Consider the following 16,233-nt stretch of genomic DNA (forward strand, 5'->3'; position numbering starts at 1 on the left):
AAGACACATTCATAAAATCAATTTTTTATTTTGATAAAATCCTTATAAATATCAAAGCACTGGATCAACTCCACTGTTTTCAATATATAAAAAACATGTAAAACTTTTGTTTCTGATATGAAGCAGTAGCCTTATTACTTTCTCTTCCCAGGCAAACAAACTTTATAACCTTCATGCAATTTGTAAACATTTTGTTCATGTTCTGCAGCTACTCACGTGACAGGGAAACATATCAGATCCAACACTAAGTCTAAAAAAGGGTGTGAAAACACACAACACACTCCTGCTCTCTCCATGCACACTTTCCAGACATCCTCATTCAGAAAGAACCAGCCTGAGGTCTTTTCAGCTGCGTTCTTCACCCTATGCCAGAAAACAAAAGGTGCCTGCAGGCTTTTCCCCTTTGGTTAATACTTGTACCTGCTGCCCCTGCCAAATGTCTTTTATTTCTTCCATGGTCTATTTGTGTTCTTTCCTTCAGAAAACTTTCAGAAGGCATTGAGAGGCCTTGCAGCAATAGTAGCTATATTCTGGGGAAGAGAAAACAAAAAAATCTACCTATCTTAAACTAAGCTAAAATATCTATGTCTCTATGTCTAATTTATTCAGTTATAAGAAGGTACATAAAGTCAATCCTGTTTGTTATTTCCCTCATTTTTGTCCATCTTCGAACAAAAGATCTGTTGAGGCAAGAGGCACAGTCTATAAAACCTATGAAAAAGCAAATTCATGGAAAGCAGTCGTGGGAGATGAGTTTGGTCAGAAGTACTAGAGAGATTGGTGGTAGTCACTGCCCATGAAACCTCTAGCTGCCTCTTTCAGGTATCACTGGCTTTCACCTGTAGTTCTCAGAGTCTGAGGGTAAATCTAATCCTATACTAAGCTACAGTCTATGGCAAGTTCATTAAAACTAATAGAAATAAATTTGGCATAAAACAAACAATTATATTCAGATAACAAAAGCTGTTGAGAGAAACACAGGCTCAAGTCAATTCATAAAGACAGACATTTCAACACATTGCTATTGAGGGCTGATCTTTTATTAGATATTGACTTGCTTCTGATTTCTTTGGTTTGCTCTAAATGCTATCTTTGGTCTTGGAATATAAGTGCAACCACCCAAGTTCAGCTATGACAGCAGAACTTCAGCCAGTACCTAGGAGACATTACATTCCAGAGTAGTGCTGGGCTCCCCTGCAAGATGTGAGGTATGCAGCATGTGTCTCACACTGCAGCATGCCACGTGTCTAGTATGAAACAGCCTGGAGCAACACCTACCCCTGCCTCTTGATTTTAAGTGGTAGGAGTCTGATGCTACATGGATATAGTGTTACAGTCCCTTATTGTTCACCAAATGCAACAGACTGACTTTAGGTATGAATGAACAGTTCCCCCTATGCCCTTCCACCTTGCAGTTTTCAGGTTTCAGGACAATTTCATCAGTATACGTGGTGGAATTCGGGAATACCTAATCCACCTGACATGATCCCACGATATACAAAATCCTTACTATTTGCTTTTTTAAAAAAATTCAGTTAGTACATCATTACTGCTAGGAAGCAGTCAGAACAACAGGATGATATAAATATCTGTTTTACTTCAATGCTGTTAGTCATTACTGCTTTTTGTAGGAAGGTAATCATGGTATTGCAGAAGTCAGCAATGAAATTGTATCAGCCTTGAAATATTTTTTTCTTGAGAATTACAGTGTGAAGTCTTATATAGAAGCTGAATGTTATGTTAGAGACCAGAAGAATAATCCCAGAAGATCCTTTACTGCCATTGATATCAGGAATCCTGTTCAGTAATTTAGTGGCAAATTCTGGACAACTCCTTCACCACATCTGACCCTTACAATTAGCACTGCCCTCTGTGCATGCAACGGTAATGCCTCAATGCTCCCAAACCAACGCACTCAAACACAGTCAGACCTGTTAACATCGATGAACCTCCAACAACTCAGGACATACTTGTCTGTGAGAAATGACTGCATAGTAACCAATAATAAAACAATACCTATTTGTTATAACAACTCACCAAAAAAAAAAAAATCACTAAGTATATTAACTATTAAAATTAATTCAGCCTTTGGTTTCAGAGGGAGACTACTCTGGCTTTACTCCTTTAATTCCTTCTGACTTCTCGTCCCTTTAAAGGCTGGGGGGGCCGGTAGTTTCTCAGCAAGCAGCAGGCGACCTCATCCTCAGCAGTGCTCAGGAGGCTGCGGAATTTGGCTAGCTGCAATCAAAAGAGACATAAGGTTAATCAGCAGAAAACCCTCATGCTCATACTAATGAAAAAGCATGTAGTAAATATTAAAGATACTTGTCACCTTTTTTCATCCAGGAAGAATGGAACTGTATTTTTCTATGGCATGTGGGGAATGGCAATTCCACCATTTCTGTTCTTGCAAATTAAAAAATGATGACTACCAAGAAAATCTCCCGAAATACGTGTCAGAATGAAACTGCACATAAGGATTATTTGCTTCCTGTATTCACACTTTGTCTTCCACAACCTGATCTAAAACAAAGTTTTCTATATTCTTTAGTTTGATTTTATAGTTTGGAGACTTGGCATGTTTGGTGCCAAAAATTAAATTTCTTCTGTGTACCTGTGTACATCTTGTTCGGACTATATTCACAATTAAGCTGGAATAATAGCTGTGGTGCTGTAGAAAGCTTCTGTAATTAGCACTTTTGATATATTAAACATGTACTCAAACCAGGAGAGATTGAAAACTTTTCCCTTGTGGAGAAATAGAACAGGCAGTTATTCATACCTCAGCATAAGCTTCTCTGCTTAAGCTGATCTCAGCAGAAACCCAGACCAGAGCTCCATGTCTAATCTCAGGAAATTGGAGTCTGAATTCTGACCTGAAGTTTAGTATTTTGTCTAATTTCTAATATTTCCAGTATTTCCTATTTCTATATACCACCTTACTTCCCTTCTTGATTACCAAGTGTAGGACAGTACAAAAATAATTCCATTATAACAGAGCATTTAGTTGTACGGAACATTGCATCTTGATTGCATTAAAAGCAAAAAAAAGTCAGTACTATCTTGCTCCACCCCATTCTAAAGCTAACATTTGTCATTACGGCTGCCTGTGAGTTTCTAAAAATTTAAAATTTATTTTTAATTTCTTTCAACCTGAAAAATGCATCAAAAAGTAGGCAGTAAACTGTAAAGCCCCAAAGAAATACAAACTTGAGGAATGAAATTAAATGGCAAAACAGTATCAGTCATGGTGATGACTGATCAATCACAATAGTGGACATTACTAGAAACAAACACTTTTAACTAATGCATGCTTATATTTATAAGAATATAGCACATGTATACTTTAATACATAAGATATAGCTACAGTCTATGAAAAATGACTAGTAAAGTATCACTGTACTTGACACTGTTTCCGACACTGTGTCCTCTGAACCTGTTACACATGGGTGTTTGCATACGGTATTTCACATTTTAGAATATATTAACTACAGGTCAGCCCAAATAAGAACCTTTTAACCTGAACAATGGCTTATCTTTGGGAAGTTCATATCTTAATGCAAACTTTCAATCCTAGACCCATACGCATTGCAGTGAGTCTTACAGAGCCAGATTGAGGGGAGTGGGGAAGACAGATAGGTGAGAAAAATGGACACACTGAGCAAATACATGACTTCAAATCAGTTACAAACAGAATTTGAGGTCTCCTGACTAACAAGCATCCCATTCAGTGAACTGTCTTAACATTTTGCACAAAGACTGAAGTCACCATTTCTGCTGAGTATGTGACATAGGGTATTGAATTTTCTGAGGTGTTTGTAATATTGACCATGAATGAGACAAACGCTGTGGTACAAAAATATTAAGGTTTACAGTGTGCCCAGAATATTGATAACATATTGCAGGTGGTGTACTTTTCAACATCCCATATTGGAAGCTATGATCTGATATACTTCTGTGTCTCCAGTGAGAAAAACTCTTTATACTTAAGATGATCAGTCCACTGGGTGTCACTGTTGCAACATTAATATATAGCATGAAGCTTAATTTAACAAGAAATGTAAGTAGACTCTTTTATGTGGTATCACACTCTTCTGAAGATAGCCTAACATAAAAAACAACTTATTACAATTGTATTTGCTTTTCATAATTCTAGTAAATTCACCAAGGCTTACACAACTGGAATGCAAGACGAAATTTACTATTCATCTGCCAAATAAAAATGGCAGAGAAGAGATTTGAGCAGGATGTGCAAATAACCGAATGGAGTGGAATTCCAGGATTTCTTAGCATCATCAGAACCCTTTTTTCTATAAGTTCCTTGTGGGTTATTTTTGATTGTTAACTTTTAGATTATGCAGATTCTTTAAAAAAATGGATAATAAATAGCTGTTATGCAAAGAAAGGCAACAAGAAGTCATGATAAATTTGATAGACACATTTTTTGTCCTTTGAAAATTTGATAAGGTATGCAATGTCAAGGTCTGCAAAAGAATATGTTTTGGGGTGGTATTTACAATTTGAAGTCTTACAAAAGCAACATATCTATAGCAGTGAAAAATCGAAAAATACCTGTTCAGAACAAACACTTATGGGCTCTCTCAGAACAATCCAGATGACACTTTCAAGAAGAGGTGGAACAGTGAGAGAGCCAAAGTACGTCCAGTAGTCCAGGGACTTGGGAAGCAGACAGCTAGGATCGAAGTTTGTGAATAGTGCTCTTTTACCCTGGAAAATTAAAAAAAAAAGCTCACTGTGGTTCTAGATTAAATATATTTAGAAAATTATTTCTTACACAAAACAAAACAAACAAACGAACAAACAGGGCAATATTACTTAAAAGCAAGAGGCCTAAATAAATCATGCCAAAGGAGGCAGAGCTTATTCCACCATGGGGTGGGCTGGCAGCATTCTGGATGATCACAGCAGGTGAGCCAGTGTCCTTCTGATGAGGTCTTACCTTTGCAACAGCTTTGCTGCTGCTATCCTTGATGCTAGTGGAACACCATCAAAGGTGTCATATTAGCATAGGCTCCCCATAGTTACAGATGACCATGGGATGGAGGTTGGAGGGAGAGGTGAGAAGACGTTAGACTGTCAACATAGTCTCTATGGGGCTGGTGGAGTAACCCCACAGGTTACTGCCTCCTGCTCCCCTTCCCATTCACTCCTCCCAGGCCCACGGCTTACTACTTAGAATCATAGAATCATTAAGGTTGGAAAAGACCTCCAAGATCATCGAGTCCAACCGTCAACCCAACACCACCATGCCCACTAAACCATGTCCCTACTTCTCCCTGGCTACCAGGCCAGAGATGCCTGTATGAGACATGATGCTGAGTCTGGCTGATCGCTCTCACACATACAATAGCTTATTTCTCACCCTGTACCTCAGCAAAACAGGGGAGGAAACCTTTCCCTCATCTTTTTCACAGCTTTCCATAAAGTATGTTCTTCTCCTGTTAATATTCTCACAGCAACAGATTTGTCAGAGGTTAGGTTCTGTGAGGAATTAGCTTTTTCCTCTGATCTCTCATTGTATAAAAATTATTCTTTGTCTGCTTTTTTTAACTTTCCTAACAAGAATGCTCCTAAACTGTCCCAAATCAGAGTTAGATATGGATAACTATGAAACTAGGGAACATGAAGGTGAAGGAAGTAGCAGCCGGGTTACCAAAAAAACAAAACAACAAAAGCAACCACTAGCATTAGTATTCTTTTAGAAGCATTCGTTCACCTTGATTCTGATGGTGTCCAAGCGGTCAGTAATCTTCTTCAGCTGAGGGTTGCATTCACCAATCTATTAACACCAGAGAGAATAAAGAAATACTTGAGCTTCAGAGAAAAATAGCAAAAATAAATGATCAAAAAGCAAATGCGTACTGAAACTATTTTATATAGCTTTACACAGTCACTTAAGTGACTGTGAGATCTGATGGTTTTTGTGAGTACAAGCCTGTGACTAGCTGGTCCTTAGAAATAGTACTGGTCGTAAAGAAGATCCACTCCCTTGCTGACAGTATTTATTCTGCCTACTCATAGTAATTATTTCAGCTACAAAAGACCCACAGACTTTACACTGCATGAGAATAAAAGCAATCTATTTTTCATGTTTTGTATGCAGGATATTAAAAGTTTCAGGCTTACATCTGAAATTTAAAGTGCTTGTAAAGTGAAAACATCATTTTTATGTATCCCAAGCAGAATTTGTGTGCTAAGAAATCCAGTGAAACTTTCCTTGAATCATTATACTGTAAACAGGAAAGACAGAATTACTGAAGCAGTTCTTTGCAACTGCTGCATGTAATAGCTCACTGACTGCACCAGCACCACCACTAGCTGTGCCCAGGAAGCAGCGGCAGCCAGGCAGAAATCACAGATTTGACCAAAGCCCTATCCTTTGTCATGGATTGTGTGAATTCTCCATCTGCTTCTTCATACAGAAGTCAATGAAGCTGTTGCAAGAGTTGAATTTCATCTTAGAATTGGTGCAGGAGGCAAAGAGGTATATAAAAATTACAAGGAAATTCTCCAGATTCTGGGGTTTTCTTTTTCATTTTTCAGAAGAAACTATCAGCTCAGAAACAAACCGTTGAAGAAGCATTCGAAACAAATCAGATCGCCCTTGTTAGTCAAGCACAAGTTACCGGGACCCTTATAGAGGCAGCTGAATTAAGTTCCACATCTTCTGTTGTACAGGAGTGCAGACTAGGCAAACTGAAGAGCCTCACTGTCTTGAAAATCTATTAATCTGATATTTTTAACCTTCAAGCAAACACAGCTTTCTATACTGGAAAGTAAATAGTATAAAGGAAACAGTATAATTTAATGCCCGCATAAAACAATTGTCTCTCTAGAAATAGTTATACGAACTATCACCATTATTGCTTTGGGCTCATAATGCAGATTTATCAGGAGGGCTGAGACATTTTTTTCTTACCTTCAGAAATACAGCCATGACTGCTAATCCATCTGACTGACGAGCTGCCTCAACAAAACTGGAATACTTTTCTGAGTTCCAGTGGACCACATGAAGCTGAAAAGCAAGAGACACAGACAGCATCAACTCCCGCTGAACTCAAATAGTCACACATTAATACTACAACTTCACTGGTTTTGATACTCTACTTCGCTCTTTTGTATTCAGAGCCATTCAGTTTTCTAAATGCAATTATTTTTTGAAACTGGTAAATATATAGTTCACACAAATGACAGAAAGCATTTCCAGTGGCTGGGATTATTCAAAATTTAGCAGCAATCAGCACACTACAGTGCCTGGCAAACTGCTATTGGGCCCCCAGATTTTGAACAGAGAAGCTAAGACAAGATATCCCATGGTTATGTAACTAAAGCTTTTAAATCCATTTTTAGTACAGCTGATTTTAAAAAGTGATTGAAAATCATTTTTCAAGAATGTTATTAGGTGCTCCTCTTTTTCCTTAATCAAGCTTTCAGTAACATTAATCAGCCACATAAATAGCTAGAAAACAGGCAGAGGAACACACGTTAAACTTGCACTGACCCCTTTTCCCTTGTTTAGTTTAAGCTGAACATCAAAATTTCATTTTTGATACTTTCCAAATGTCATTTTCTATGATTACCAGCAGTTAGGCACTTACAAGCAGCTTGATTATCTCAGGTTTGAGCATTTCCAACATGCATTTTTCTGGAACTGTCCTGTGGCAGTTGCTTAAGCAGCTTAAAGACACCACCTAGCCAGGTGGGGAAAGGAAAAGCCCGTGATGTCTACCCCCATACCACCTCAGTCCCTCCTGCTAAGCCACGTTTTCTAAATCCTGGCCGCACTCCATGGCGGGAGCTCCTGGTTCCCGGGAAGCGCCAGGACATCCCAGCCTTGAGCAACTGTCCGACTGCCAAACTGGAGAGAGCACAAACACTCACACAGCGCTTAAGACTAAGTACTTCACAAACATTAATTACTCTCACAAGTCCTCGGTAGATTAGTAAATCTTACTACCCATAGTTTTTAGATAAGGAAAGAGAGGCTCAGAAGCAGGGCATGGGATTGGCTTTTCTAAAATTGATGACCATCTTTTCAGACTTTGAACTTTACTCTTTAGGAGTGCTGAAAAGCAGCTCCGCTGAATGACTTAAGCTGGGATGAACCCTTGAAAACAAAGGCTTGCTTTTGGAATACGGCACTTCAAGACCTCTAAAGTAAGAGCAATTTAGGAAAGCTGGAACTTGCTTTAAAGGCTTTTTATGGCAAGCAACATAGCTGCGTGGTTGAAATAGGGATCTAGGAGTGTGAAGATTTTGACTCTAAATCTCAATCTTTGCCTAACCTCTATGAGTTCTAATTTTTCATATCTGTAAAACAGAGCCGTTACTTGGTGTTACAGGGTATAATTAATGTTTGTTAAGCACTTGGACTCTAAAGTGCTGAAACATGACTTCCAGCAAGTAAGGAATCCCACTGAAATCAATAATAATACATGTATGCTCACGATGAAACACATGCTGGCGCACAGCTTCAGAGATCCTTGAAGGAAAGTTGCTAAAAATATTATAAATTAAACCAGGAGGAGAACATAGTCCACTAAACCATTCTCAGGTGCATTAGTATCCTGGAGCTCATAGTGCCTGCACCACTCACTATTATAAGTTCACAAAAGCTACATTGAACAACTTTTAAACAATTGCATTTTTACATACACAAAAAGGAAACAGATACTCTCAGTCAGAATTGACTTTTATTGTGGATTTTAAAAATAGCAAAAAACCAACAAAGAACAAAAAGCAAAATTCCCGCAACTAAAGAAAGCCCACTCCCACTCCCTCATAGCTTTGCCAAAAAAAAACCCCAAAGCAATCCCCCTAAAAACCAAAACCCCCAAACAAACAGAGCTGTGAAACACTTTTGGGTACAGCCCCATTCTCAATGGCTTGTGACTTCTCTTTAAGGAATATATCCCGTCTTACCACCGCTCTGTCACTGCAGCTTGTGAAGAGACCTTGATCAGACCATACGTTGTCACAAAGAATGGAGCCATGGATCCCTTCTGCTTCCCGGTGGGCTTAGGGGGCTGAACCTTGCAGTCTTCTTTACCTGTACACTACTTCTTTCTTCGACTCGGTCGATGCTTTTTCTTGAAATCTTACACATCTTCCTTATGAAGGTGAGCACTGCAACCATCTTCATGTCTCCTGAGGTATTTTCTTTTGTGTGAACAGTGCTCAGAAGCCTTGATCTTAATTCTGGGTTTCTTATCCCAAAGCCAAAGTGACATCTAGAGAGCTTCTTGTGGAGGGTTACCCAACCAACGGGTAACGGAAAGGTTTTTTTAGACTCGCTAGAAATTCAGAGATATTTTCTCCTTCCATTTGGTTTCTTAGATGGGAAACATATATATATTTTCTCAGCTAGAAATTTGGTTTTGGTACTTAACGGTTTTAAAGCACCTCTATTAATTCTTTATATTCCATCTCACCTGGTTCCTGTGGAAAACATAAGCCTTTAAACACTGCAAATGTCACTTTTCCCCATTAGTGTTAGAAAACTGATTTTTTTTCTGACCACTATCTCTTATAGCATTTCCAGTAAAAACTGATCACACCACTGTGCATACATTTCATTTTTTTTCTTCTTTAGCATTATGTCTTTTATTTGTCCATTACCATTTATTTTTATACTTTTTACTTCTTTTTAACCCAAAAAAACTCTTCCACTGTCTGAACTATGTGTTGTTAAAGACCTCAGTCTCCTCAAAATACTCCATGTTACTTCCATTTGCAAAGAGGAATCGGATACTGAATACTTTTTACTGTAGACTACTCAAACGCACCGAAGGAGACAAAGCAGGAGCGAACTCTCCATGCCAGAGCAGACGGTGCCTTTCTCCCTGTGGCATGCTGCCTCCACTGAAACGCAGTACCTCCACAGACAGCAGGCACCCCACAGATATTAAGGTGCGGTTCTCAAAGTCATAACCATCCCATTGCTAAATGCACCACAAAATGCAACACTCCTGCCTTGCATAAACTTTACACTGCACAGGCCCCAGATCAAATAATTCTGTGGTTTGTAACTGAAGCTGACTTTGAAAATATTCTCCAAGGAAGAGACAGTGAAAGACAAAGTTTAAAATAACTCTTGAACATTAAATCTTGCTCTTATCAAGCTCTTGTCTTCTGTACTCCTTTTTTAATCCTCTCCAAAGCTTTCAAATAGGTTCTCCTTTGAGAAAGGACCAAACATGCAACACTTCAGGAAGACCGCTTGTCTTTCGATAAAATGGGGGGAAAATGAAAAGCGGGCAGAGGAGGGGCAATGTTATTCTTACAACGGAAAACTAGTCACGAGCTTAGAGGTACAGATGACTCCATGTAAAGCCTTACCTCTGCCGCGTACTTCATCCCATCCACCGCGTGCTCGGAGCCGGCTTCGTCATTGGACCCCCAATGGAAGTGAATCTGTCGCAGCCTGTAGGTCCCGCTGAGCGGCCCCCCGGTCAGCACTGGAAACCCAAGCAGAGGAAAAGGCTTCACTGCAGGAACGGGAGCCGCCACCCACATCCTCTAACCTCACACCATACTTCAGTCTTCGGACAGTCCCCTACTCCTTCTCAAAAGCTGTCTCAGATGGCTTCCCCTTTCTTTGAACTACTACAGAAACCCTCGCTTGTCCAGGATATGACTTTCAAAATCGCATTTATGTGTAGATTAGTGGGTTATGGCCCACTAAAGGGTATGTTGTTATCACCAGGTTTGTCTTGCTGTGGGCTGGATATTTCTCAGAAGATGGGAAATTATTTCTATTTTGCAAGTGGTTTCCTCTCTTGAATGTATTTAAAAGAATCACTGAGAAATTAAGCTTAAAATATAGATTTTATGAATAAAGGGGAGGATCAGAAAAGTATAATGTGAACAGAATTTCTTCTCCTCTTTGAAATTTGGAGGGAAAAAGGTGGAGCTTAAAAAAATTTTCAAAGCTCTCTCCTTCATTTGCAACTAGATCCAGTTACATCAGATTGAAGTCTGAGAAAAAGGAGCATATATTAACATAAATAAAATGAAGCCAACACAACATATGCATTGTACAACTGCAATATTACTGACACTTAATCAGCCATTTATTTCAACTTAACAGGCATATGGATGGGCTTTTCATTGTTTTGCTTTTGCAAGTCCTCGTCTTTTGCTAGTCAGAGTTGGAACCAAAACATGTCTGCACAGAGACTTGAATGTGAATCACATTCAGAAAGATTCCTTATTCACTGCAAAACAAACCACCCCAGTCTCCCGGCTCCATATCTCCTCTGAGGGTTTGGGAATTAGTCTGGGATGGTTTACTGGCTCATTATAGAGATTTTAAGGGGAACGGATGGGAGCTTTAACCAGATAGCTTTTAAATTAAGAGCACTGGGGAGGACAATAGTCATTTTTTCTCTCTTCTAGGTTTAGTCCAAAACCTAAACTTTGTTAGGAACAAAATACCACCAAATAAAGACAAAAGAAGAATTTCTTAGTTGCCTATCTGCTAACACAAGTAGCCTGGCTAATGAAAGGAACTGGAACTGTTTATCTGTGGGGAAAAATATTTGACCTCCTTAAAACTTCAACCCAAAAACATGCTTTTACAGAGCCTATAAACCTAGTGAACAAAAGGGATGGGGAAGTGGCACTCCTAAAACAAATTCCTTCTTTCAAGGACTGAAAACTTGGAGGCAAATGATCCTAGAAATGTGTAAATATCGGTGTTCTAACTGGCTGAGGGAAAACAGTTACCTAGAAATGCATCAGCATTCAATGAAATACCTCTGCTGAAAAATGTGGAAAATAGCCTGATGATGTATTTGTATCACATCATAACACGGATGGTAAATCCCTTCCCTTCCAACAGCAATTAAGGAAGAGGTTAGTCAGAAGCTGTTTAAGGCAAATATCAGTATCTCAAAGTTTGAAAAGAGCTGGAAGAAGAGGTCTTTGAAACATCAGTAGATGAATTTCAGAGAATGGAACTAATGTGGTACCAAAGAGGATAAACAGAATTACACAAACAGTTACAGACTTGACAGCCCGGTTTCAATGCTGGCCAAAGTGAAGAAATAGTTCATATGGAAGTCAGTTAATAATGTATTAAAAGATGCTAATGTATTTAGTACCAATTAATTATCTTTTTTGGTTTTTTTTCATAAAACCACCATATGGCAGGAGTGCTTACTTCACAGGGGTGCCCCAGAGGCCAAATTTTGGCCCTAGAAAATTCAGTATTTTTTGATCAATGACCTGAAAGAAAACAAAAACATTACTGATAAAGTTTGCCAGTGACAAATATTAGGGAAAATAGTGAATAACTCAGTTTATGGATACAGAAGGATTTGAATTCTTTGATAAGAAAGGCATGATAATGGCCAAAATGTAAAGCCATGTATGTGGACTGAAGAATCTAGCCCATACATAGAAGATATGGAGTCTCCTGAAGGAGACTGGGGATTACATTTGTTAATTATCTGATCAACATCTGTCAGTGCTTTGCCATGACATGAACTATATCCTTGGAGATATGGCCTGAGGAAAGCAGTAAGAAGGGGATCACATTACCACTGCTTTGGTACCATTGTAAGCCTACAGAAATACTATGTTCAGGCCCCGTCACTTCATGGATGGCGTTAGAAAGTGGAAGAGGTTCTTGGTGTATTCGTATTTATTACTTTTTTTAAAAAAAAGAAAAGGAGTTTAAAGGCTGAGTTGATCTAACTCACACCAGAAATAAAGTGTGATTTCGATTTTTTTAATTGTGAGGGTAATTAACAATTAGAACAACTTACCAAAGGCTGTGGTAGGTTCATCATCGCTGGAAATTTTGAAATCAAGATTGTATGTTTTTCTAAGAGATGTGCTTTAGTTCACCCACACCTACTAGGCTTGAAGCAGAGATTAATTCTGGGAAGTCCCGTGGCATCTGACACACACGAGGTCAGACCAGATCACTGACGGTCAGCCGATGGCTTTCAGGCAACATCCAATGTTGCTTGTATCGACAGGAAACTTAAAAATTAAACTAAGACTGTCTGGGAAAGCAAAGTATGATGTTGTCTCCATCTAGGTCTCTCCCTGTTGCCATTATAAGCCAATAGTTCCTCAGGACTAATGGACAGGGTGATCACAAATTAGTCCCCCTCTGGCTTTGACCCTTGTGAATGCACCATATGGGTTTGGATCCTCAGCTAAGCCTCACGCAACCACAAGAGGGTTTTATTGCTCATAGAAACTGCACTCCTACAGTTTCAAGGGGAGGTGCGCTAGCTAGCCTACCACCCAAGAGAAGGTTTTAAAGATGAAGACACTAACATTACAAAGACTATGCTAAACCAGAGAACTTCTAAATAAGAATTACTGCTTGCAAAAAGGGAAGCTACATACTCCTAGAAAAGACTGGGACAATAACACTTTTCAAAAAAGAAAAGGGATCACTTGGTATGTATTTAATTTGTTCTGTATTGGCTCTTTCCTGACACAAGAAGTCCAAGTATGGATTGTAAAAGGGAAAAATATATATAACCAAACCTGCAGCTAAAGTCAGATAAGAGACTTGAGCGATTCGGTTGGAATGAACCTGTAATGAGACACAAAGGATTCATCTGCAGTGAGAGAGAGAGCAGCATTTGAAAAATTGTACACAACACTGTTCAAACAGGGGGGCTGGCACTATCTAGCTGGTTGGGGTGGATCAAACCATCCCTGTGTAAAGGGAATCCTATCACTTTCTGAGAAATGCAACCTCGAACTCGTGTCCAAATATGCTCCCGCATTGTATCATGCTGAAAGACATGAAAGGGAAGGAAGGAATCTCTCATCCGGAGCAGCAAAGCCTTACTGCTTATGAAGAGTTCATACCAGGCAGTGAGACATGCTCAGGCTGTATGCACTCTATTCAGGAAACAGTGGAAGAAGACACAGTGCAACAGGAAAGAAACAAACCTGATTTGTTGACGGTGTCATCAAACTCAACACTGGTGGAGTGCCCGTTGTTGAGGATGATTTTAGCAGAAGCTGGATCGTAATTGGGATTTAGAGGACGGAGAGAGGGATCAAACTTGGTTTCCTCAGTTTTTATGTCGATGGGTGACTGACGGTCTCCATTAGCGACAGGAAAAACCTCCTTCCAGTGGGCAGGCCCTGCAACGCATTGGAGGAGAAGTCTAAATTGATGGCAGCGCCCTGCTTCATGTGAAAGAAGACTCTCCTTGAATTGTTCTTGTTTGCATCTTCTAAACTCAAAAAGGGCGCATCAGAAAAACACAGATCAAAACATTCAGCTACTTTTGCTGCACCGCATTGCATCAGCAGCTCTCAGGACCCCTTTATCTACCTTGCATGGTGTATCTAACTGTATTTGGCCTTTGAACAAAGCCACATGCAGCAGGTAGACATTTAATTATACACAGTTAAGACTCAACTATGCACAAGACATATCCAACAAATGCTCATTCAAATCAAGCACCCTGTATCCAACAGGTACTGTGCCCCAATAAATATTTGACATGCCATTTTTGCCTAATATCATGTCTCATTATATCTTTAAGGATTACCTCTTATCTATCCAAAATCCCTGCTTTAAGCATTTTTTTATACCTCAGTCATTGGCTGCAAAAGTCCTGAGAACACATTTTCTACTGACTACGCTGAATGAGATGGGGAGATGTCAAAAAAGATAAAAAGGCTGAGTGGTGCATGGCCTCTCCGGGGGCCTGATGGCAGTGCCTGTAACCTAAGCATCGCTGTGCAACTGATCACCTCCTCCCAACCCATGGACCCTGCAAACCAGCCGTCACAACACAAGAGTGTCACTCTCTAACCATGAAGTCTACACACACACACACACACACACACGCACACATACACACACACACACTAGGATAGTGCTGACAAAATCAGCAAAGAACAGGAACACTCAGGTCAGTGGTGCCTGCACAAGGTTTGGATTTCTACCACCTCCTGCTGATAAATGAGAGTAGACCTTCCAGAGACAGACTTGCACCACCATTCACCAGAGTTAGCTAGAAATTAAAGCACTAAAGAAGCTGTTAATCAATAACCTTCCTCTCTCCATGCAAGCTAAGCCGAAAGTCAGCTGAAAAGCATTGTCTCTGTAAATCAACAATATGGATATGAGAAAAATGGCAAATGTCGTTCTAAAACAGTAAGAAAAGCTTCACTGATGAGATGTGTGGGGTGTCTGTTCTTACCTACTAAACGTCAGAGAGTCCTCATTAAGAATATATGTGCCATTGTTGAACCATATTTGAATAATAAACAATGCAGAAAGAGGCCATAGAAGAAAAACAGGAAGAGTAAGTTGCTTGGGAAATATGTTCTATAAGGTAAAGATAGCAAACAAGGTTTAGGATGGAAAACCGGGTAAGGTAAGGGAAAAGGGAAAACGGAAAAGGAAAAAGGGAAAAGTCTGCCGGGCTAATGATCTTTCAGTATTATAAAGAGCATAGCACTTGTTTTTCCTCCAGGCTTGTCATGGGTAAGAAGCATAATAAATCAACTAAGAGAGACTGGATATAAGAAAAACTTAAATATGAGCATCAGAACCTGATCTTGTAAAATCTGCATCACTGAAAATCTCATAAGTCCCTATACTGAAGGTAACTGATCTCGGTCTAAAAATCAGCCTGTTGGTTTGGGTCTTTCTGGATGACTTAGCACTTAAATAAACATGATGACAAAAAAGGATTAAAATGTATTACGCTGTGATTAATAGTCTAACATCAAAAGTTGTCAGATAGTTTTTTCTCCTCAACTTCAATAGAAGTGAACATAGCTCAGAAACTCACAGGTGCTAAAATAACCCAAGCGCCCCAGCAGTAAATCAGGGAGGGAAGCGTCCCACGGCCCCGTGGGGAAGCAGCTTGTGCAGCCACCTGGGCAGAGCCTGACTCTCCTCTGAGCAGCACTGAAAAATAGAAGAGGGAAGGAGTAACTTGTAAAGACCAGCCTAAGAATTAAACCTCAGGTAGAACAAGGGCAAGGGCCTTCAGTCTTGAGTTTGTTAAAAAGTCCTTTTGTTAATGACTTCGTTAACTACACTCATTAAGCAAACCGCTTCTACGGCAGAAGGTAAAAACCCTACTCGTTTGAAATATAAAGCTGTTTAAACTTAATTCTTCTCACTTCACAAATGGTCATCAAAGCTATTCAATATTTTCATTACGTACAGTTTAGCATATGATATAATTTTAATTGTGTTTAGATCCCAG

At 39.4% G+C, this 16,233-nt stretch overlaps 1 protein-coding gene across 2 annotated transcripts; it reads right to left on the reverse strand.

Moving 5' to 3' along the window:
• Positions 1-12: 12 nt before the first annotated feature.
• On the reverse strand, positions 13-14,028 carry CA13 (carbonic anhydrase XIII). 2 transcript variants are annotated; one of them, XM_009334989.1, is made up of 8 exons: positions 13,946-14,028; positions 12,793-13,580; positions 12,186-12,250; positions 10,361-10,479; positions 6,942-7,037; positions 5,739-5,801; positions 4,574-4,729; positions 13-2,238 (listed from the first exon to the last, which is right to left on the reverse strand). In XM_009334989.1, coding segments are annotated over exons 3-8 (549 nt in total). In that variant the 5' UTR covers positions 12,187-12,250; positions 12,793-13,580; positions 13,946-14,028; the 3' UTR covers positions 13-2,124. The 2 variants fall into 2 exon arrangements, with proteins under 2 accessions (XP_009333264.1, XP_009333265.1); XM_009334990.1 differs by lacking the exons at positions 10,361-10,479; positions 12,186-12,250; positions 12,793-13,580; positions 13,946-14,028 and adding an exon at positions 7,621-7,674.
• Between the last annotated feature and the right edge of the window lie 2,205 nt (positions 14,029-16,233).

The sequence above is a fragment of the Pygoscelis adeliae genome, unplaced genomic scaffold, assembly GCF_000699105.1.
Source record: "Pygoscelis adeliae isolate BGI_AS28 unplaced genomic scaffold, ASM69910v1 Scaffold101, whole genome shotgun sequence".
NCBI classification, from domain to species: domain Eukaryota; kingdom Metazoa; phylum Chordata; class Aves; order Sphenisciformes; family Spheniscidae; genus Pygoscelis; species Pygoscelis adeliae.